Source organism: Eschscholzia californica, unplaced genomic scaffold, assembly GCF_041429995.1.
Source record: "Eschscholzia californica isolate CP2 unplaced genomic scaffold, dmEscCali1.0.p SCAF_5, whole genome shotgun sequence".
NCBI lineage: Eukaryota > Viridiplantae > Streptophyta > Magnoliopsida > Ranunculales > Papaveraceae > Eschscholzia > Eschscholzia californica.
The window spans coordinates 27,287,577-27,312,450 of NW_028238472.1; the positions used below are offsets into that span (position 1 = coordinate 27,287,577).

The 24,874-nt window shown below is 38.8% G+C and overlaps 1 protein-coding gene across 3 annotated transcripts; it reads left to right on the forward strand.

Moving 5' to 3' along the window:
- Nucleotides 1–8,945: 8,945 nt before the first annotated feature.
- LOC147538060 (alpha/beta-Hydrolases superfamily protein) lies at nt 8,946–22,732 on the forward strand. 3 transcript variants are annotated; one of them, XM_086642182.1, is made up of 3 exons: nt 8,946–9,560; nt 9,700–10,154; nt 10,872–11,619. In XM_086642182.1, exons 1-2 carry the CDS (start codon nt 9,190–9,192, stop codon nt 10,127–10,129), a joined length of 801 nt encoding a protein of 266 aa, XP_086498308.1. In that variant the 5' UTR covers nt 8,946–9,189; the 3' UTR covers nt 10,130–10,154; nt 10,872–11,619. The 3 variants fall into 3 exon arrangements, with proteins under 3 accessions (XP_086498308.1, XP_086498310.1, XP_086498309.1); XM_086642184.1 differs by lacking the exon at nt 10,872–11,619 and adding an exon at nt 22,456–22,732 and having other exon boundaries at nt 8,955–9,560; XM_086642183.1 differs by having other exon boundaries at nt 8,955–9,560; nt 11,059–11,619.
- Nucleotides 22,733–24,874: the final 2,142 nt, after the last annotated feature.

Here is a 24,874-nt window from a genome sequence, read left to right on the forward strand (position 1 = left end):
AGGGACTTGAGCATCGCAGCATCAACGCTCAAATCCTTTCTCACGGTGAAATCCAGAGGAATGGACGGACCAATGGGCCCACGAATCCCGGGATTAGGAACATATTCGGGGGCAGAAGACTCGCGGGAATTTCTCAATACATACGCCGCAACAATGAGCCTCCAATACGACCGACACGAATGACTGGTGTGCATACTTTGCCACCGTATTGCGAGGACCGGCTAAAGAATGGTATCAGTCTCTAACACCGGAGTCCATAAAAAAATTTGCGGAGCTCACCCATAAATCCCTCGATACTTTTGGAGAGCCCCCCGATAAGGAAAAGACTGACTTAAACCAGGGAGGTCAGATTGGCAGTCAAACAACACGAGAGCCGACAATCGCCGCAAGAGCAATCAAGCGCTTGTTAGCGCTGGCAAAAGAGCTTAGCGATATATCTCAAACTCTAGCAAAAGAGTTTGTGGAAGCAGAAACGGAGTCCGAATCCGAGGACGAGGAGAGTGTCAATGTCTAGCCGGCGGGCCAACTCGCTGAGAGGATAGGAGCAACAAACGACGACGGAAAAATTCAGAGATTATGATGATAATAGATGAGGTTACGCCTCGGCTAATATTCATTAATGATAACCTAAGAGGAGTAATAATGCCTCACGAGGACCCCCTAGTAATAACAGCGCTGGTTGCTAATAGGAAAATAGGGCGTATCCTAATCGACACTGGAAACTCCAGAGAGATCATAAGCCGGACGTGCCTCCAGAAACTCCAGGTGAAAGCACATCACACCGAGATTTATGATCATTACTTAACAGGTTTCGGCGAAGATCAAGTACAAGCTAGGGGGAAGGTTACTTTGCCCATACTCATCGGAGAAGGAGCGAGCAGCTGATCACTAATGATAGAGTTCGTGATGATCGACGAGCGACACGCGTACAACATTATTCTAAGAAGGAACTTCTTGAAAGAGTCACGGGCTGTGGTCTCACTAAACCACTTAACCTTAAAGTTCCCGATTCCAGGAACAGACCTAGTGGGAACAGTGAAAGGAGATCAAGCGGCCGTCGGGGAATGCTACGCATGCAGTTTCAGCTCGGCATTGTAGACGATCAGCAGCGGTTCCCTCTCCCACCATCACTATGGGGGTCGCCAACCTTAACTGCACAAAGAACATGCAGGACTAGCATCGTCAAGGTTAATATCACCCAAATTATCCCAGTATAATTAATTACTATTTCAGCCATTAGGCAAGAAAAAATAGCACTACTAAGCTATCTATTTTACCTATATATATATTTTAGCCCTTAGGCAGAAAAAGCAGTATTGGTAGGCTACATATTTTACCTATATATATATATATATATATATATATATATACTATTTTAGCCCTTAGGCCAAAAAAGAAGCGCTACTCTTTATATATTTTATCTAATAAAATAGTTTTTTTTAGTAAAAGATGCCATGAAAGGAGGAGTCCTATTTAAAACTCATCTCGCTCTGAATCGAGCAGGTAGCCCTGATAGCGAAAGCCACGACCAAGGGACCTAAAGGCAGCCTTGGTAGGTGAGAGCAGCGACCAAGGGCCCTAACTTAAACAACCCTGCTAGCGAAAGCCACGACTAGGGACAGGACAGCCTTTGTAGCTACGGCAACGACTGAGGGCCCTAAGGAGCAGTCCTAGTCAAACTAAACTTGGCTCGAGTAAAAATGACCCTTCACCAAGGTCCCAAGGAGAAGTCTTAGTTACACTGATCAGCTCATGCTGGCAAAGGAGGTAGCTCCGGTAGCTACGGCTGCGATACGAGGCCTCACAAGGAGAAGTCCTAGCTAAACTTAACTCTTTACTCGAGTGAAACGTGGTCCCTGAGGATCACCAAGGAGAATTCTTAGTTAAAACTACCGCCCCGATGAAGGTGACCGGGGGTATAAGGAGAAGTCCTTGCGAAACTATTCATGCTTAATGAGGAAGACAACCCTGGTAGGTAAGGCAACGACCAGGGGCACGGGAGGAGTCCCGAAAAAAACTAGTCGAGCTCAAGCCGACGAAACCAGCTCTGATAGCGAAAGCCACGATCAGAGGTCTAAGGAGAAGTCTTAGCGAAATTAGTCGAGCTCAAGCCGACGAAACTAGCTCTGGTAGCTAAAGTCACGACCAGAGGTCCAAAGAGAAGTCATAGCGAAACTAGCCGAGCTCAAACTGGCGATATCAGCTCTGATAGCGAAAGCCGCAATCAGAGGTCTAAGGGGCAGTCCTGGTTAAACCAGTTCTGCAAGTCCATCCCCGATAAAGGCAACCAGAAACAAAGCTGAAAGTTGTGTGATTATTCAAAATCCTTCTTAAACAGGGCTAACTCGGGTTCTATTTTGCAGAAGGAAATAGTAAGCTTAGGGCATGCTTGACTAAGTCTAAAAATATTTCTTTTTCAGGAACGATCATGTGGAGCATGCTTCGTAAGCCTAGGAAATTGCATTAGTAAGTTAGGATGGACTAACCATATCCTATTTGGGAGATTCTTATATGTGCAGCCACAGGGTATAAAAGCAAATCAAAATCATTAAGATCGAATCAAAAGTCACTGTAGCAGGACCACCATCCGAACAGTAGAAGAAAAATACTCAGAAAATAAGGGGAAAACAAGGACAGTTATGATTCATCGCTAGAGCGAAGGAGATCGGGACGACCATCAGGACCAGAGCGACTATTAGGATTAAAGCGACCATCAGGACCAGGGACGGAGAAAGTAGACTCCCCATCAAAATCATCACCCACATTGACCACGGAGTTAGTAACCTCCTGGTCCCACTCATCCTCGTTGAAAGGAAAGTGTTCCTCCAACCCTCGGTCAGCAACAACAACATCAACGGACAGAGCAACTCGTTCTCGATCAAGGTGGCGCAGGGGAGTCGTTTCTTTAGGAACGTAAAAGCGACGAGTTGCATCCTAGGAAACAGGAACCGTAGTTTTACGTTGCCGTCTCATGATAGCCGAGAACTCATCTCCCTCCCTAAAAGTTGCCACCGCCCTTCGACGGGTCATGTCGGTCATCTCGAAGATATTCTTGTAGGAAGCTTGAAGAACAGCCTTATCTCTATCCCTCTGCTGAATCAAAGTAGCCTCTTTCTCCTGAAAAGCTTGAAGCCTCTCTTCCAGACTGGCGACACGAGCATCAGATTGAGAGGACCGAAGTTCAGCGCTGGCCTTGGGTTGCTCTGCCTCCAGTTTCCATAAATCTCGTTCAGCAGAGGCGATCTTTACGTCGTTAGCTAAGATCTCAGCTTCAGCCTTGTAAGACAAGGCATCCTTCTCAGCCTTCGTTAGCTGAGATTCTAGGTGCTCAATCGAGGACAACTGAGATGCGACATTACAACTGGCCTGATAATTCTGAAAAGGATAAAGGAACACGCAAAATTGACAAAAAAAGGGTAAAGAAGAAAAGAAGGCAGAAAAGTAGTGTCAGAAGTACCTCGCTCTGAAAATAGGAATAAAGACTATCGATCAAGGAGGCCGAAGAATGGATGCTCGCCCTAGTCTTGGAAGCGATAGCACCACGACTAATCAAAAGAGGAACCGAAGGAGAAGAACTGGCATCCACTAGAGGAGAAACTTGACCGACGGATTCTCGAATAACAATACCGGTTGCACTCCCTTTGACTATTGTTTTAGCACGAGACTTTTCAACGCCAGAAGAAGACGGCATATCATCAGCCCTACTACGTTTCCCCAAGAAAGCTGAAAAGGAAAGAGGAAAGCAAGAAAATCAAATGTATAAAAGGAGAAAAGAAAAAAGACATCTTCAACCAGGACTTACTAGGCACAGAAGGGAGTTTCTTTTGCTGATAAAGAACCTGCAGATCGGCAACGTTCTCAGGAACAAGACCATCTTTGTCTCTTACTAAAGCATTTAAAGCCAATAGACACCTTGTGTCTCCTTCATCAGGAACAAGAGTTGGACGAGTATAGGTAGGATCAGGCGAACTAAAGTCACAAGGGAGGGATGAACAAAAGAAAAACTTATCCTTGTAAACCTTCGGAATGTTCGGAGTAAAGAAAAATGGACCAACACGAGAAGAAAAATAATGCCAGCATTTGTCACTGGATTTGAGGGAGAAAGTCTTGTCAAAAGCAAACAAACTCGCCTTCTCACCAAGATGAAGACAAAGGAAGTAGAATGCCATGATGGTCATAACGACGTTGGGATTCATCTGGAAGAGTCGCAATCCATAGTAGTTCCCAAATCAACAAGAAAAACAGGGAAAGGAACCACCAACCCAAGATTGAAGAAAACCTCGTATACGCCAACACGACAATCATCGTAAAGATAGATCTTGTCCTCAGACGAAGCCAAGAGAAGTTTCACGGAAGCATGAATCACGTGATCCTTTCGAAGAGTATCAAGATCACCTTGAGTCATCTGACTCGAGAAGCGTTGTTGACCGGCGAAATCCGCAGCAGGAGAAGAAGTTGTCATTTTCTTGAAGAGGATTGGAAAGATTATGACTCAAGAGAAGGAGCACTAACCATATGGAGAAAGAAGAAGGAAAAAATATGAACCAAACCCGAAGGTTTAAATAAACACAGCTCGAGGCTGCAAAACTAACGCGCGCTGAGCCGTTAAGATGGAGACACATGGCGGTAATTTGTTGGCGAAAAGAAACCCTAAACGTCCCCTCGACTACTAGGCAAGGTCGTCAAGAACTCACATTACTCGGTAAACGGCGGAGCAATTAAGAGCTCTAGGGAGAGTTTCCAACCCCCACTCATAGGAAACCACGCGTCCACAATAGTTGTAGTACGCCACGACCCAAAAGATCAACGCTGAAAACGCGTGATCAGAGAATCAAATCCATGACGTCACAGAATCACGCATCGGAAAGAATTAATTACTTGTGCATAAGACGAAACGTGTCTTGGAAGCACAAACCACACGTCAATACCGGAACACGGCTAGGACAACTCTGGTAAAAATAATGCTTAGTTGAAGAAAATCATTAATCAATCAGCTCTGGAATATCGACAGAAAGACAGAACTCCAGCAAAATAGCCCTGGTCCAGGTAAGGCTCGAAGAGCTTCGCGATATAGCTCTGGGGCAGGAAATGCCCTCGACTTTCGGCCTTCAAAGTAAAACACACAAGTTACTTCTACTTCTTAGTCTCTTTACTTTCAACTAAGGACTGGCGGGACTCATGATGATGCATAAAATGTCCAGATGTTGACCAACGTCTGAAGAGTCAAAGATCAGACCAGAAGTCTCTAGGAACAGCTCGGCTTAAGGAAGCAAGACAGCTAAAACCCCTTATGGTGTACCACACATTCCCCTAACTGGGAGGTCGGCCAGAAGAAACCAGCTCTGCACGAAACGCCCTTGGCATGGACTGATCAGCCCTGGGATCTCTATAGGAATAAGGGGGGTCTTTACAGGTTCGACCCATATCTTACGCCCAGAACTGGGGAGATATCAGCACTGCGCAATCTAATGACTTAATCCCGGACTTTCCAGAAAGATCTCAGTCGGTCACACATCCTGAAGTGTTTAAGCCCGATTGGACTCCACGTATCTAAAGGAAGAAACTTCTCCTTTAGAATCTATCACTCCGGCAAGATATCAACGAACTATCCTTGAACTTAGGAACTTTCACTTATCAAAGATCCGGGATAGACTCGAAGAGAAACCCTAGATACGCAAAAGAGGGAACTTCTATTACGGTTTGACGGCCACCGCCTCACCACAGCCACTAATCATAGTCGGCATAACTTCGCCTATAGAAGGCCCCCCACATCGTCCTTCACAGGACACGGTCTCTTCCAAACAGACACACACTTTCTCCCCAAAAAATACGATCTCTTCATACTAGAAGGATCACCCCCAAAAACAGAATTATCTCAACTCTCCCCCAAAAGGATCGATCAATATCCATTCTTTTACTGCAAAGAGCACCCTGACTGTCTTGAGCGTCGGAGAGGTTTTCGAACCCTTTGCAGGTTTTCCCCCTGGGAACGGACGAACATGAGCAAGGAGCAAGGAGCAGGAGAAAGAAGCAAAGAACGAGGAGCTGGATCAAAGAAGCGGAGCAGAGCAGAGCAGAGTAGAGCAAAGCAGAACAGGAAACCAGAGCTAAACAGAGGTATCTCTCCTCTCAAAACAGAATATCCCATCATAACGGAGGCTGTCATGCATCAACTCCCTTTTCCATGATGGTTTAACCGGGAGCCAATTTTCGATGGTGGCAGGCATGCAAGCAATAATACTATCTTATCTTCTTCTTCGAATTTGACATCTATATTTTCCAAATCTAAGAATACTCGGTTGAGTTTATTCATATGGTCTTTCAACGATTCTCCTTCTTTAGATACAAACGATTAATTAGGGATTTCGTCATATACCTTGTCTCCAGCTTACTCCATAGCCCATCGGTTGTAGTTTCCGTCGCTACTTCCCGCAAATCCTCATTGCTCAAACAGAGTAGAATCTGATCATGAGATCTTCCTTTTCTGCTTCTGAAAGTGAACAGCGAGTGCAGTTCCCATTCAACATCTTCAGTAGACCCTGTTGAACTAATACTGCTCGCATCTTAATCTTCCAAAGATTAAAATCGTTACTTCTATCGAACTTCTCTATCTCGTACTTCGCCATCACAGAAACCTCAATAACCAGGCTCTAATACTAGTTTGTTGTGCCAATCGGGGTTACTTTGAACAATACGAGTAATCCAAGACAAGCAATTAGAATAGTAAAGAACAATCAAGAAACAGAACACAGAGATTTACGTGGTTCGGTTGATGAGACCTACTCCACGGCAACAACGGCGCGATGATTTCCACTATGATAGGCAAACAAGTTTACACAAGAGATTTCGTGAGATTGGGCTTCCTGATATTCCTTAGGGTTTAGTTTATATAGGCAATAACCCCTAATCCCACCGCCTCATCGACTCTCTACAATCGACTTTCTCTACAACCGACATTATGCACGGATAAACACTAATCACCGACATAAGCCTAGCTTTCGCATTCCAGCTCTGTCTAGGAGTCCAGCTCTGCCTCACAGCCTTGCTTCGCATACTAGCTCTGTCTCAGCAATTAGCTCCGCTAACGGGTTGGCAGGGTCGTAAACCGGGTTCGATACCAATCCATATTCGAGTAACTTCTAATAGTTTCCCCTTGATGTGGTCGACCAGAGCAGCCCATTATGGGCTTGCTCTGCCCGGCCCACATCTCACTAAGGGCCGGCCAGGGATCTCCCTCTAAGGGAATCCCTTGGTTGCCCTTAAAAGTAGATTTTGCACTTTTCAGACTTCTTGTTCAAGCCCGATTCTTTCTATCTTTTGGCACTACCAGATTGGATCATATCCATCTATAGGCAAGCTCCCATGAGTCAACTCTCTCCGATCAAGCTATCACTCTTTGGTGTAACCCGTTGTAGGATCCGGTCTAAGTTAGCCGCAGATTACCGAAGTGATCCGACGATCGTAAGCGGCTTCTAGATAAGCATTACGACCCCTAATTGGACCAGACTAGATGATCTTCTGGATGAAGTCATCATCATCCTAACTGAAAAATTATACGCATTGCCAACTTGGTCGAAGGACACTCCTTCGGAAGGACATCTCCTTCAGACCGAAGGACTATTTCCTTCATAATATTCAAGTGTTTGAAGAGTCGTCCCCTTATTAAATCAAAGTGAAGTAAACGAAAAATATTTGACTCGCATTGGACCCAAAAATAGTTGTCCATATAAGAAAATGGAATGTTCACGTATTGGTCACCTATTATTATTTATACCTTTAATAACTCAGATTCAATAACCATGAATTCCACTCCTTCTACGGATCGAACCTAGAACTCCCGGGGTTTTAGATTTATTGTCAACACTATCAACCACTTGAATAACCAAACGCTGACTTTGTAAAAGATATTACTAGTGTTAATATTACTATAAGCCACGTGATGTGTCGAAATGAAACCATCCATAACTTCCCAAAAGGATCATATCAATCTTTTTTTTGGTTGAACTAGACATTCATTAATTAATGAAAATGTTATTACAATATTTATCAACTAAAATACAAGAAACATTCCACCTCTTGCTTAAATTCTTTTTCCTCGCCCATTTCGCTAATTTGTCTGCATTCGAGTTGAATTCTCTTTTGGTGTAATTGAATTTAATCATCTGGAAAACTTTCCTTTCCTGCATTTCTGAATTTTCTTGATGTGGATGAGTGATTGCCATTGCACTGCGTGCTTATTATTCTGAAGGTGTTTGATGAGATTGATGTTGTCACTTTCTATGATGATAGATGTAAGATTTCTTTCTATTGCCCATTCTATTCCGAGAAGGATTGCCATAGTCTCGCTTTCTTCACTATTTCTTGCTCTAGCTGATTTCACCTGAGCTTCGATAAATTTCGATTCTGCATTATGAGCAATTAAGCTAATTCCCATATAATTCCCATATTAGATTTTATATTCATAAACGATGCATCTACGTTAATTTTGATAAAATTATTTGAAGGGGGTTGCCATTTATCATTCTTTTTTATATTGTTTTTCTCCGGTTTTTTGTTGATTCTCGGAAAGTTTTCAATCATTTTGATGATTTTATTAAGATCATTGATTTCGTGTTGAAAGCAGTGGTCGCATCTAGCTTTCCATAAAATCCAGAGAATACTCGAAAAGTAAATATTCTCCTTCGTATAACAGAGGTGAGCATTTTCTTCCCACGAAAAAAACTTATATGAAACTTACCCAAACCAGCTAAGATTTAACTTATTTCACATACACTTTATTGAAAAAAAATCAAATAGTTCGATTAGGGTTTGGAAAAGACAACGGATAATATTATCCTTTGGGGTCATTTAGGGTTTGTGGGGCCTGAGGACAACAAGATGAATCTTCATATTGGATAATGAAAAGCCAAAAAGCCTTTAATATATGATAGGTCTTTCAAAGCTACTTTTTTTTTATGGCAACAATATAAAACAATCTCACTCTCCCCTTATCACAAAAAACACCAACCCACCTACCAAAAACCATCCATATCTCACATTTATACTATAGAAAACTATACCCGGAAAAGGAAAAAAGAAAAAGCAATATCCTTTCTTTCTTCCTCTTCTCCCCTTTCTTCATCTTCTCCCCTTTCTTTCTTTGTGCTCTAAGCCGGAGTTTTCATCTTCTTATCAAATCATTCCGAAATAATGGGAAACAATTTGCTTGAAGCTCTCAATGTTAGAGTAATCGGAAACGGCGAAAGGGTGGTAGTCTTTGCCCACGGTTTCGGCACAGATCAATCCGCTTGGCAGAAAATTCTACCCTATTTTGTTCCTAATTTTCGGATTATACTTTATGATCTTGTTTGCGCAGGTAGTGTTAATCCAGATTACTTTGATTTTCGTCGATATACTACTCTTGATGCCTATGTCGACGATGTTCTTCATATTCTTGATGCCCTTGGTGTCTCCAAATGTGCCTTCGTTGGTCACTCCGTGTCCGCTATGATAGCAATTCTCGCATCCATTCGTCGCCCTGAACTCTTCACCAAACTAGTCCTTCTTGGTGCCTCACCAAGGTAAAGTTTAACTAGTTATCTTTAAGGTTTTATCTAACCCATCTCTAATAACTACAGCTTTAAATTTGTGGAACGGGACGCTTTTATTATGTTAACATCACAATTTTTCATGTTAATTACTAAAGATTTGATTGATTAGGTTTTTAAATGACAAGGATTACCACGGTGGATTTGAACGAGGAGAAATTGAGAAAGTATTTACGGCTATGGAAGCAAATTACTCAGCCTGGGTTAGTGGATTTGCACCATTAGCCGTTGGAGCGGATGTACCAGCTGCTGTTCGGGAATTTAGTCGAACGTTATTTAACATGAGACCTGATATATCGCTTTTTGTATGTCGAACCGTTTTTAATAGTGATTTGAGAGGAATCTTAGGCTTAGTAAAAGTACCATGTTGTATAATACAAAGTGCAAGAGATGTATCGGTACCCGTAGAGGTGGCGATGTATTTAAAAACTCATTTGGGTGGTCGGAATACGATCGAAATATTGCAAACAGAAGGGCATTTACCTCATTTAAGTGCTCCGGCGATGCTTATACCTGTTCTCCGGCGAGCTTTATCACGGTGAGCTAGGATTATTTTTTGGTGATGAGGTATGTGGACAAAACTAATACAATAATGCTTTGATGTTGACACATGGAGAATAAAATAGTGGACAATAAGTCCTCAAAATTTCCGGTATTATCTTATAATAAATAAGAAACAAGAAATGGAATAAATATCTAGACAAAAAAGAGTACATATCCACTTTTTTTTTTTTTTTGTTGAACTGAGTACATATCCACTTGATAGTCACCTGATGTATTTGTCATGAATTTTATTTTTGCTAACATTTTATATTGGATGAAATGAAAAATGAAAAATGAAAAATGAAAAATGAAAAATGAAAAATGAAAAATGAAAAAAAGGAAACAATTGTCCATATTGTTTTTCTTTTGCTGTGGAAAGGAGAACTTCATTTAATAACAATTAGTATTATAGCAATCCATGTTAGATATTAAAAATGAAACATTAATTCGTTGGGGAAAACAGCGACGCACAATGGCGCAACGGAATAAAGTTTACCCTCATTTGTGTTGGCGTATAAGAAAAATATATAGAACAAAGACAACAATAATTTGAAGAACAGAAAGTAAATAAGCAAACGATTTTAACGTGGAAAATCTGCTCAATATCGTAAGTAAAAATCACAGGATCGTAGTCTACTCAAAATCCACTATATCAAATAATTGATTTACAAACTAAATCCTCCCTATTCTTATAAAACAAATCCAGAGACTCAAACTCTAAAGAATTGTTTTGCTCCGCAGCGGAGGGATTTTAAGGGTTGGTGGCGCAACCTCCTAATTCCTCTCCCGGAGCAGTTATTGGCGGTTTTTGTTTGAAACTTTGATTTTATCCCTAGAATTCCTCAAACCGACTCCAAAATTTATTCCTGGTCTTCCGTTTCTATACATTTCTTAGTTAATATTCACTTTAAACTTCATGATTTGACAGAAATAAGTTCCAAATCGACAACTCTCCATCAAAGGTTAGATCTAGTAAAAGAGAATCGATTTTTGCATCAGTGTTGAACGAAGATGAAGATAAAGATGATCTTTAGAAGATTGTGTTTGGGGTTAGATTTAGAACAGGATCAAAGAATTCAAGAGATATTATGAAGTCTGATTCCAAAGATTTAGTATTTTCGTCCTCGGGCCATACAACATCCCTCAGAGATGACGGTGGCTTTTCCGGTTATGACGACAGTTTTCTGGCAATGGTGGCAGTTTTCCGGCAACAATAGCGGTTTTCCGGCGAATGTGACGGGGTTGTTTGATTAGTATTTTCTTTTTTTGTATTATCAGTTGTTTTGTTGACCTTTAGGGTCTTCTCATTTGTGATCTTTAGGATCCTTTCATCTTTTTTCTATCTTTCTTCGTCAGAGTCTAGTCCAAGTTTTTTTCTTATTCACGAGGTACTTTGCATTTATAGGTATGCAACTCTCATGAAGTTGGAAGAGAGAAATAACAATTTGATCCATGTAAACAATGTGATTTTATCACTTATGAATGGAAATCGATTCTCGTGGCTTCAAAAAAAAAACTCAAGAGAATAATACAACTAAAAAATATGCAGTAAGCATCCAAAACCTGAATGAACAAGTCAGGAATACCTCTGAAATAAATATTTCTATGATGCTAAACAAGGCATCTAGAGATCTCTTTATATAATATTTCACAACATAATTATATCTATCAAATTTTCAAAGATTTGTTTCTTATCCTTAATAACAAACATTCAAAATTTAAAATACATTTGAATAAGTCAATATCGAATAGGTCAATGCCCTATCATTCCCCCTCAAGCTCAACCTTCGGATCATGAAGTGAGAGCTTGGTGGAAAGAAATTGATGCCTTTCCTTTGCTAAACCTTTAGTAAATATATCCGCTATTTGAGATTGGGTGGAAATGTATCTTACTTGCAATATTCCTCGATTAACCCTCTCTCGAGCGAAATGATAGCAAGATAAATATGTTTTGTTTGGGAATGTAAAACTAGATTGTGAGAGCGATAGAAGTGGCACTCACATTGTCGCTATGCAATGTAGGAGGACTCTTCATATAAATACCTAGGTCTCGAAGTAAAACTTAACCATGCAATGTCGGCAGTTGTAATAGCCATAGCTCTATACTCTACTAATGTACTGGAGCAAGAGAGATGGTGGGCTGCTTTCTAGAGAACCAAAAAATCAGATGAGAACCAAGATAAACACAAGGCATCGTGAAATAGATCTTCTTGTATCCGGGTCGCCTGCCCAATCAACATTAGAATATGCATTAATTTGGGATTTGAAACCTTGTACTAGACCAACCGATTCAGTACCATAATATAGACCACGACCCAATGTTACTTTTAAATAACGAGGAACCCTTTTAACAGCTGCAAAGTGAACATTAGTGGGAGAGTGCATGTATTGGCAAACTTGATTTACCAAATAACTAATATCTGGTCAAGTTAAAAGACAAATATTGTAAACCGCCAACCAATGATCGATAAAGAGTTGGATCACTACAAGGAGAACCATCATGGATTGATAGTTCCTTTTCAATAGAACATGGTGTTAATACTGATGTGCAGTTGAGTAAATCAAGTTTATTAATTAACTCATGTGTATAACGAGTCCGAGTTAACAATAGACCTAATTTAGAGTGATTTATTTCCATACCAAGGAAGTGATGAAGTTCTCCTAGATTTGTGATAGAAATTTTTTGATGAAGAGAAACGATTAGATGAAAAATTACTGACGAATTTGATCCCATAATTAAGATTTCATCAACATATAATAACAAAATGGTATTTGAACAATGAGTTGTGAAAATAAATAAATAATGGTCTGATCTAGAAGCCACAAAACCAATTTCTCGAATACAACTTGTGAATCAACTAAACCATGCACTCGGTGCTTATTTAAGGCTGTAAAGGGCCTTATTCAACTTGCAAACTTAATCAGGATATCCCATATCAATGAAACCAATAGGTTGATCCGTAAAAACCTTTTTATCGATCAATCCATGCAAAAATGCAGTTTTTAAATCCGACTGATTTATGTTCGATCCAGACGTAACTGCAACATTAAGAACCAAACGAATAGTTACTAGTTTAACAAAAGGTGAAAATGTTTCATCATAATCTATACTTCGTTGTTGATGAAAACCCTTTGTAACTAGTCGCGCCTTATAGCGATTACTGTCCCATCACTCTTTGTTTTAACACGGTACGCCCATTTCTAACCAATAAGATTTCGCAATAAAGCATTAAATTCATTTGTCATTGCCGCTTGCTATCTAGGATCTATTTTTGCTTCATTGTTACAACTCAGTTCATCGAGTAACGACGGTAAGGAAGTAATCAATGCATAAGAAACAAAATTCTTTGACGCTAATAAAGATTTAAAAAGATTGGGTTTCACTATACCATCTTTACCTCGAATTATCATGGGAAGTTATAAACCAATGCTTTGATCAGACAACAATTTATTTAAGGAAGGTGGTGGACTTGGTATACGAGCATCAGGAACAAAATTTAATAATGGAGAAGAAGAAGATGGTAACGATGGGGTTGAAGGAGAACTCGGTAAGCAAGGATTTGAAAGAACTCTAGGTTTTGAAATCAGTACTCTTAGAGTGTTCAGAGGTGTTTCTAAAAAGAACCATTTGGGTCATCTATATTTTGTAAACCAAGAATAGCATATGGAAAAAGGGTTTCATCAAATAAAACATCCCTTGAAATATAAACTCTTGAGGTTTTTGTATCAAGACACTTGTATCCTTTATGTTGGATGTTATAGCCAATAAACATATGGTAACCTTTTGCAATCAAGTTTATTTTTACTTTTTGGTGAAAGAAGTGGGTAGCAATGAGAACCAAAAACACAAAGATATTCTTAATTGGGAACCCGGAGAAACAATGCTAGATTGGGCGATTTATTTTTCAAAAATATGTTAGGCCTCCTATTGATGAGATAAAATATTGTTTCAAATGTTTCTTGCAAAAATGATTAGGGTAGATGACTTTGATGCGAAAAAGCTAAAGCCGTTTCAACAACATGTCTGACTTTTCTCTCAACGATCCCATTTTGTTGTGGAGTGTGAGGACAAGATAGTTGTTGAAGGATACCATGGTTTTGAAAATAATTTTATAGGGAATGAGAAGTGAATTCTCCTCATCCATCACTTTGAAAACACTGCAATTTAGTTTGAAATTGATTTTCAATAAGAGTATGGAAACTATTTAAGCATCCAAAGACTTGAAATTTTGATTTCAGAAAGTAGAGCCAAGTAAACCTTGAAAAATGATCAACGAATGCCAAAGTATATCGATAACCTAATTTTGATATCACCGGAGAAGGGCCTCATAAGTCGGAGTGGACTTTTTAGATTGGTGTTGACGAGTTATGAGTAGACAAATCGTAAGGAAGTCTATGATACTTAGCAATAATAGAATATGAACAAAGTGAATTTGAAACAAAAGAAATAGAAAGTTTGTTATTAGAACTAATTTGAGAAAACACACGAGAATGGGGATGTCCCAATCTCATATGCAAACATTATTTTTTATATTTGTTCCAAAGAAGCAAGAATGAGATTTCCTAAAATAGTTATTGAAAGCTCGAAAGGCAGAGGCATAACATTGATAAAGTCCTCTGTTGTTAACACCTTAAAGCACCCGCTTACCTGTTAGCCGACCCTCCACAAAAAACATATATTTATCAAGTATTACCAGACAATCATCATCTTTGGTCAACTGTTAAATGGAAATCAGATTCTTTACAGTGGAAGGGACATGGAAGACATTTTTCAGTGTAACAATAGAAGATGGAGATCCGAGTGTTGTGTTACCAGTGTTCTTTACTAGCAAAATAAACCCATTTCCAAAAGTTACTTGATCAGATCCATTATATAGATTAACTAGGTGTCCACCGCGCCCTACAGGCACGGTAGATACCTTTTGGCTGACGCCTTCGAGAGAGAACGTCGCGGTCAACTACATTTTAGTGGTACACATATATCGGAGCGGCGCATATACAAAGACATTTATGCCTCGCGATATTCAATTATGTATCAACTAAACCATACTTTCGGTGCATATACCAGAATTCGGTTAACTCATCCTGTTAAACTTATGTAATATATACAGTATATGGTTCTTAATGTATAAAAGTATAACTTCGAATCTGAATCAAAATCCAAGTTACAAGAAATAGCACCAAAGTGGCACCACGCCGCAACCAATGCAATCTATCTGCTAACCAAGTCACTACAGATGATTCCACTTAGGAACCTGCATATTAAGAGCTGGTAGGGGATAAGTAACTCACCGACACGAGTTAATTTGGTAGAGGAGTCCCAAAACAAAACTACGATAAAACCCTTTTCGCAAGTAGAATATTCACACATATAAATATATATTAATCTTAATACTAGCATATAATAGCAGACTTAACTGCCAACCCATGGTATGCTCTCAATAAAAAAAATAGTTACCTAGAGAACTCAATAGTACTTTGGCTAGTACCATCCCATCCCATACCAGCACTAAGTACTAGCATTCTCTCGAGAAAGTGTCTTACCCCTAGGTAGGTAAGCCACTCTCTCACTAGGCGACTCAACAATCATTGAAATGATTACTGATGTGGCATGAAAATGACACATTTAGGTCACTTAACTTTGATAAGTTAATTCTTTCGGGTTTTATTTCTAATTATTTATGTGTTTTTATTGTTAGGTATCATATTTGGAGATAAACATGTAAATCGGAATAAAGGGAGCGAATTGTCATTATCATTTCATGTGCGCAAAACGAGAGAAAAAGATTTCAAGCAAATCAAATGACAAGAGGAGTCAATGACGAGTCCGACGGTGAAAACGGAAGTCGAATCCGAGTTCGGACGGAGAAGATATGAAAGGAAGAAGCCAAGGTCTTTTCTTGAAGGCACTCTCCTCTGTTTCTAGTTGGGAATCAAAGTCAAGCCCACAAAGAAAATAAGAAGAAAGAAAGGAGTAGAGATTTTAGAGGCACCTCTTTAGGGTCCAAGATGAAATGGTCTAAAGACTTAGTCAAACTTTGACTAAGTCTAGGGTTTGACTCAAGTTTGAGAAAGGGGTCAAAGGCTACTATTCATCTTCTTCATCATCTTCTAGCTTGTGACAAAAAGAAAAGAGTTAGAGAGAGAAGGAGGCTAGAGAGGTGTTCTTGAGGAGAGATAAAGGTTAGGGCTTGAGAGATCTTGAAGGAGAGGAGGAGGAGTGCCGGCCAACTTGGCCGGCACCACAAAGAGCTCGGGAAGCGGCACAACATAGCACGGGATCTTCAAGCAGCTGCTGTTCGGAGCTTCAAGTAGCACGAGATGCGAGCTGCAGCTTTGTTCATCTGCACGGGACGCGGCTGCAGCTGGAGACGGCATGGAGTGAGCACGGGACGGCTGTTGCAAGCTTGGGACGGCCATGGATGTCAAAGAACAGCTCGGGACAACAAGAAACTCGGCCGGAAGCAGCTCGGTTCGCTCGGGATGAGCACGGGACGCCTAAGCACGGCTCGGGATAGCTTGATTTGGCCGGATTTGTGCTTTGGCCGGACCTCATCAACCTTGGCCGGACTTTTCCAGGGTTTTCCGGCCACTTCCTTGGCCGGAAACCTTAGGGCTTTTATTCCCCATATTGTTGGCTAGCTACCCATGTGGTTTGATTTGATTTTGGGTTAGAAATTTCTAGAGAGAGAAAGCTAGGGTTAGCTTTAATGGAGGTTGTGTTCTAAATGGAGAAGATGATGGTGATCGCTATGGGGAACCCAGAAAATTGCTAAGGGGAGATCGGCTGCAACTAAAAACTCATATTTTCCGACGATCTTAGCCTCGAACTACATCGAAAAAGGGGGATTCTCTCACCATTTCCTTTCCATTTCTTATTCAATCACCATGTTTAGCTAACTTTAGTTTGTCGATTATATGAGATGAAATGTGATGAATTGGTGATTATGTTTAATATGATTTGATGTTTTGATTATAAATTGATGTTCATTTATATCGATTATCGTTTTGATCGTATTTTCATGTGTCTTGTCAAGCACTTCGCATAGTTAATAGACGAAACGAAGTATTCGATATCGATCGTAGTCTAAGTCATAATTTCATGTGTCTTGTCATGCACTTCACATAGTTAGGCGACTAGACGACACTTTCGATGATTCGGGATTAACCGATTTAGACGTTTATTTGACTAAGTATGATCTCCGGATATACGTAGTACTTAGAGACATCTACTTTAGGAGTCGAATATCGATTATACTTAGGAACATTAGATCGAACTACACGTAGTCGTAGGTTTATCATTATTGGATTCTCGGTTCGACACCTCTCTCACTTATTTGTTGTCCGAATCGAGTCTTACTGTCTCCCGACTCTTGTTCCTTCGACTCTTCTCTCGAATCTTTCTCACCCCTTTACATTAGATTATTTAGTATAGTTTTACTTGTTTTATTTCTCATTGCTTAATCAATCAAACCCCCATTCAACTTTGTTCTTTCCCTTAGTCTAAGTTAGCTTTTAATATCTAGACCGAGGGATAAAACCCTTCGATATCCAAACTACCTTCCTATCCTTGGATCGATCCCGGCTTTGCCGGATTACTACTTGATACCTCCGCTTGGGTGTGCAACCTTTTCGGGTGCATCAATTACCTCATTATAAATATATACACCTAGCTTAACTAGATACGTTTTTGCTTCACAGAATTCGAATAATCAGATCGTCCCTCTAGTATTCGTTTCAGGACGAAAAGTCTATTCTCATCGGGACCCTAGCATGCAACTATATCTAGTGCGGGAAAAGTATTTATTATGTCAAAAGCAAAAAATAATACCTTTTTCTTGTAAGAACATCCTTCACCCACCATCTAAGATGATTCCAAACTCACCTGTTACGCCCTCGACTAAGATATAGCTTTTTAATACATTATTAATCTTATAACACACAAAAGTGTCACAAGAAAGAGTCATATCATAACATGCAGAGGGATCCCAATCACCAAACTAGTCGGGCAGTCCGAGGTGTACAATCCTAGAGGCCCGAGGGTAAGAACAAAACAAGCTTATAGGCCAGTCGAGCGGTCAGAGGTAGCAAATCCCTGAGCCCCGAGGGTGAACCTAATGCAAGAATCCTGGCCAGAGAGTTGAGCACTACAGCCAAGACCCTCATGACTCGTCTCAGTCCCACTTCAGTAATCACATATGGCATACAAATTATGTTTCAAAACCTCGATTATTACAATCCGTTTCAAAAACCATTTCTCTAGAAATCACTTGAAAGACATTTTGCACATACAAAACCATCAAATCAGTAAGCAAAGTTCACGATGGATGTTTTATTGAAATCAGAGTCTAAATCATCAAAACTATCAATAGTCCAAATTAACGATACAAACTTTATTTTAAAACCATTACCGAATTTGGCATAATCAGCGTTATAAACTTAATTAAAATTGACGGTATAAATCATGCAATATGATCATCTATCTGTCTACATATAGTGATGCATGCATATCTCCTAATCCTAGCATGAATCTAGACAATAATATAAAAGAAAAACAAGAGATCTCCCCTACCTAGTGATTTAGGCTTCCTTCCCCATACGCTTTGCTTCGAGCATTTCAACCCCACTCAATTTGACTTCCTTTTTGACAATCTAGGCAAGTATAAAACATAGATTTTTCGAGAATAATCTTAAAATAAAATAAATAACTCTGAAAGAACCATAAGAAAAGAAAGAAAAAATTATACTTGACTCGCATTCACGTCGGAAGAACCCAAGTGACTCTATTTCGTATTAGATTCATTCATGTCCCAATTATGATCTGTTTCGATCATACCATATATAATTAGAAAGATAATTCAATTTCTAACATCTTGTTACTTAGTGCCTCGACCATGTTTAAAGTGTACGGTTCTCGAAATATCAATATACACACAACAACAACTCACTTATTCTAACTGCGCACAGATCGCTAAAACAGTCATAACTTTCTCATCTGAGATCTAAACGACTTGTACCATAACAATCAGGAAATCTGACATCCTTAGCTATGACTTTCATGGTTTAGGGAAGTCCGTCTAAGATCTAAAACAATAGACTGAATGTAACAGACTTTCAAAGCGTAGTTTGGTCAATAATCAAACACAATTAACCTCTTTAACTTGGTTTAAGTTCCAACATTACCTAATTTCGGACAACATAAACCCTAGAATTACATGAGCTAGAAAAATCCCAAATTTCATAAACCTCAAAGCATAGAACTTAGAACAACTAAATTAAATCATAAAAACTATAAATGTTACCTTGATTGAGTATTCTTGATTTGCTTCTTCCTAACTGCTTCTCAAACTTCCTACAAATTCGAGTTCAAACTCAAATCGCGCAAACAATGAGTTATAGAGAGAAATAGTAAATATCTTACCAAAATTCACAAAAGCCATGCTTAGGTCACTTCAAGCTTAAACTCGACAAAGCACGTATTTTCCTTTGAATTCCTAAAAGTTCTTCTCTTTCATCGAATTTCTCTCATACCCTAAGTCTGTTTTGGTTCATACCCTTAACTAGCTGAAACCCCTATTTAGTCCATGCATTAGATCTGATTGCAAAAAGCCCCCTGGTTTCGAACTGATTGCAAGTTTAGTCTTATTTTAACCCGACCCAATTGCCTCAATAGCCCTTCATCCGACCTTATTATTTCATTCATATTATCTGAAAACTTGAGATGTACAGTCTTCTCCCCTTAAAAGAAATTTTGTCCTCGAAGTTAAACTAGACCCTTGCTTTGATCTGTGAAGAGTTCTGGATGTTATCGCATCTCTGCCTCCCTCTTCCATGTTGATTCTTTGATGTTGTTGTGCCTCCGTACAACTCTCACCAACGGGATATCCGTGTTCCTTGGTACCATTAGCTGTTTGTCGTAAATCATAATTGGCATGACCTCATAGGTCGCGTCTTCATCAATCTTTAACTCATCCCTACTAATCACATACGATGGGTCTGGTTGATACTTTCTTAGTTGTGAGACGTGAAACATATTATGATATTTCACTAACTTTGGTGGCAAACATACTCGATATGCTACTACACCAACTCTCTCAAGGATAAAAAAAAGGGCAAATAAATCTTGGCACTAGCTTAGCCTGAAGTCTAAATCTCTTTACTCCTTTCATTAGTGACACCTTTACATACACATGCCATTTACATTGAATTCTAACAGTCGTCGTCATTTGTTGGCATCACAACTTTTCCTACTCTGGGCTAGCAACATTCTTTCATTGATTAACTTCACTTTACCAATTGTCTTCCGGATCAAGTCTGATCTCGAAATGCTTTCTCTCTCACTTCTGTCCAGCCGACAGGGGATCTACCTGGCCGCCTGTATAAAGCTTCGAATTGTGCCATACCAATAGTGCCTGTAGTCTTGTAGATTTGAAATATGAGAGCATCTCAAATTCAAAGACTCAAATTGAAAAGTTTTAACTGCCGCCTACGATTTTTTTATTTATTTTATACTAAAAGCTCTCTACAATACATAACCCAATTTGAGTCTTAAGATGGTGTGGCAGCATTTAATTCTAAGATGTCTCAAGAAAAAACTTACTATGTGAAATTTGTATTAAGGATCCCAATTATCCACGCAACATTAAATAAAAAAGTACCCATCTAATAAACGACACCTAAATCATTTTCATATTTTTAGAGTTTTGGATTAGAGTTTTCTTTTAGTTTTGTATTGGAGATGCTTTAAACCAACATGAGAGTGGTCGATTCACAAACTCCCTTTTCAATTTCGTTGAAGGGGATAATCATTTTCTTATACAATAATATTTAGATTGTGGTCTCCACATTAGAAACACATCTTACTATCTAACTTAGTGTAACACCCACCCCACCACTTTAAGAATAAAAATATTTTCAAAATCCTGCGCGTAATTCATTTCTCCTCTTTTTGGGCAAAAGCTGTATAGTGCTAGAGAGAGATTTTGGTGTTTTAGAGTGAGAGAGAAGGAAGAAGAAGAAGGGTTCAAAATTGGGTGACTTTTTCTCGTTCGTTCTTCGCGTGAGGTTGTTTTGCTTTCGATTTAAGGTAGGTTTCTATCTCCCTATGGCTTGAATAGTCATTCATAGATAAATCTAGACAAATAGAGAATAATATAAACCCTAGATTTTGTATTATTCGAATATAGATTAAGATTCATGAAACAAATACACGTTAGAGGTCGTAGATTAATCACTTCTGTAAAACCAGAATTTTAGGTCACTTTGAATCCCATCTATGTGTTAGATTTTGAAGGAAATCTGCTTAATGGTATAGATGATGAAGCATACAATCTTTATTATCATTCTCATGCTACATTCATGTATGAGTATCTAATTTCGTATGATGATAGGAAAATTCCACAAGTATTACAATAATAATTAGGGCTTAAAACCCCTTTATTTCACAAGATTTAAGCATATAATTCTTGAAATTAGGCATCTCTTGCTAATAAACGAAATCTTTATATATAGATGCACGAATAAGTGATAGAATTCAGAATAATATGAGAATGCATATTGTTTAAGTTATTGGTATACCTAGATCATTATTTACCTTAGTTATTGGTGGACATTATTATGATACATATGTATGTTGTGGTATGATATTATGATGCTTGTGTGATGTGATGGAGTTGGTGGAGGATTATATAAGTTTTGTGGTTTGTCTGACCCTTCGACGGTTTGTTGGGACCGACGAGTTCACATCATAAAGGCGTACTGTGGTACGATCTATCTATGGAGTGTATGGGGTCGGCGCTAACACAAGGGTAGCCTTGTAGACCACATTCTTACACAACAAGGGTTCAGATGAAGGATCTGATTTCCCTGATGGACACTAACTTACGATATCACATTTGATTGCTTGTTAAATTTGTGGGTTCCTTTATTATAATTGTCACAACTTGAATACTAATGTGAACACCTATATATCTGCTATGGAGTTATCTTTTGTCCTGATAGTTCTTAGAGTTGTCTATTAAGGCTTTAGGGATTTCAAAATCTAATGTCATCTGCTTGAGTCGTAGTTAGCCTTCAAAGAAGTTTCGTAACAGTTTACTTTTATTTCAGTAGGTAGTTGTTTGGAGTTACATCTCCTAATTAGTTATTTAAGTTATTTGTTTATTTTGTTTTCTTCCGACTCATGTGTCGATAATTTAAAGACATCGTTCCAGCTTTGAAAGCTTAGTAAAGTTTCGTCATTTGATTTATTAGTTACTTATGAGCTTCATGTTCGATGTTATTTGACTATTTGACGAGTATATCGATTGTGTTAACTGTTTTGCAGAAAAATGCTTTAAGTTTACGTTTTCATGGAGGTTGACGTGGAAATCTGGACTTGAGGCGTTACACTTAGACTTCCAAGATTCAAGATATGAGAGATAGATTTTTCACCAAATAATTCACTTCAAATAAAATTCTTTCAGGTTATTTTTAGATTGGTCCGGTCTCTGAAGTGTAATCAGCTTTCCGCTTGACGCCCATGGCTCTCTTTTGTGTATTTTTATGCAGTAACTAAAAAGTGAAACTTCAACTTTCCAATAGTTCCATTTTTTTTCTTTAAACTCTCTTGTTTCTATTGAAGTCCCTCGTATTTGTCCTCTCTCATTTTTCATATTAATCATCATCTTCTTGTCTTTCTCGTTGTCTTTCTAGTTGGACCCCTATTAATTGAGACGTTCTCAATTTTTTTTAAAAATTAAAATATGGGAAAAACCTTTTTTCTCCTACTCTCTAAAAGGACCTCAAATCATAAAGAAATATGAAAGGAAAAGAAATTGTTGATATGTTCATCTTCTTCACCCTTAAACTTAAAATCCAAACTTCCATATCCTTGATCCTATGAGTTCTTTTTTCCTTCCTTTCTAAATTCATTAGCAAAAGAAGGAAAACAGAACTCATAAAATAAGGGAGAACGGAAATTTGGGTTTTAGGTTTTTAGGTGAAGAAGACGAACATATATGTTGGTGGACGAACAAATCAAAAATCTTTTGAAAATAATAGCTCAAGCAAATCAATTAATTCAAGAAACCCTAAAACGAATAAATGAAAACAAAATGATAGTAATCGATTTTCGACTGAATAGAATTACTCGAGTCTGATCCTACTTCTCTATCCAATAAACTCTAAAAAAATTTCTAAAGAAAAGTAGACATCATCCCTCCATTGAAGTGCTGCCTCCACCTGATTTTGTATGTCTTCCCTCCATTCATTTGTATGGGTTGGAGACGATTGGTTGTGTAGGTGAGAACCTGCTTTTATGATTTTTGGAGTGGAATTTGTATTTCTTCATGGCGTAATCCAATTTAGGATGTCAGCTTGGTTTCGTAGTCTCCTTCGGGTTTTCGCCTGCAAATCTTCCTGAGGCTTGCAATATATTCTGATAGATTCAACAGAGATGTGAAGTCTATTCTTTCAGTCATAATTTCTTCTGCAACAGATTATCAAGGCATGAATAAAAATATGTCGTTTCCGCCTTTTCTTTTTATGTTTTTCGACGAAAGCCTGCACGACCCGTTGACGACTAGGTATTAATTTATGTTTCTAATGTCTCGATTACTTGTGGTGTTTCTGATAGAGAAAGATATTCTCTATATTTAATATTAGGAGTTTCTATATTTTGGAAGATATTCGATGGTTATTTAATATTAGGAGTTTCTATATTTTGGAAGATATTCTATAGTTATTTAATATTAGGAGTTTCCATATTTTAGAGTTTCTAAGTAATTTATGAGTTTCTATATTTCTATATTTCTATATTTCTAAATACTGAGTCCTAGTTGGAGTCTAAATTGTTTGGTTGTAGCCTATATATATGGCTGAGTTCTTAGTAGTTGGGGGATATATATGAATATGAATCTTGAAGTTATTAATAAAGTTTCCTATTAGTATTACGATTATCTTTGGCTGGCTTAGAAAAGGACTTAGGTTCTTATCAATTGGTATCCAGAGCAGACGTTCCTATTATTCGCTTTCGCATTACTTTTGTCTTCGTTACAAACTCGAAGAAAAAAAATGAAGAAGCAATTAGGTGAATTGGCAGAGAAGATGACGGAGATGACGTTAAATCAATCGTTATTGATTGAGAAGATTTGTCGATTGGTCGACAATAGAGAGATTGTGTCTGAAAGAGGTTATCGTTTTAAAGGTGAAAGGTTATATTTACAAGGTTTAACGGATCAGATGTGGAAGGATAGATTTTTCAAGCTGAATAATATTTTGAGTTCTATGACATTGCACAAGATCAAAAGATTCAGTTTGCAATCAATTACTTGGATGAAAAGGCATTGCAATGGTGTCGTTGGGCTAAAAGAGGTAACTATTTTCGTTCATGGGAAGAGTTTGTCGAAGCGGTTGTAGGTCGCTTCGGGAGAACACCGTATGAAGATGCAGGGAACTCACTAGGAAAATTACGAGAAACAGGGTCCTACTATGAATATCAAGAAGAGTTTGAGCGTCTTTCAAATATGGTTAAGGAGTCCGGGAAAGGTAAGGAGAAGACAGAGATAAAAACATCCAAAGTAGAGGAGAAGGAAGCTCGCAGAGAGAACAAAAATATCCCAAAGGAAGACAACATCGATGCCATCCTGATGAATATACAAAACGAAGAATCCATAGAGAAGAAAGTCACATTGATGAAAATGTTCTTAGACCTTCTCCTCGATCAAACTGTTCGATGAAGATCAATCCACTGAAGGAAACAAAAC

Coding starts and splice junctions, on each gene's coding strand:
- LOC147538060 (XM_086642182.1), top strand. CDS start 9,190: ATGGGAAACAATTTGCTTGAAGCTCTCAATGTTAGAGTAATCGGAAAC. Junction 9,561..9,699: donor CTTCTTGGTGCCTCACCAAG/GTAAAGTTTAAC, acceptor TTGATTGATTAG/GTTTTTAAATGACAAGGATT.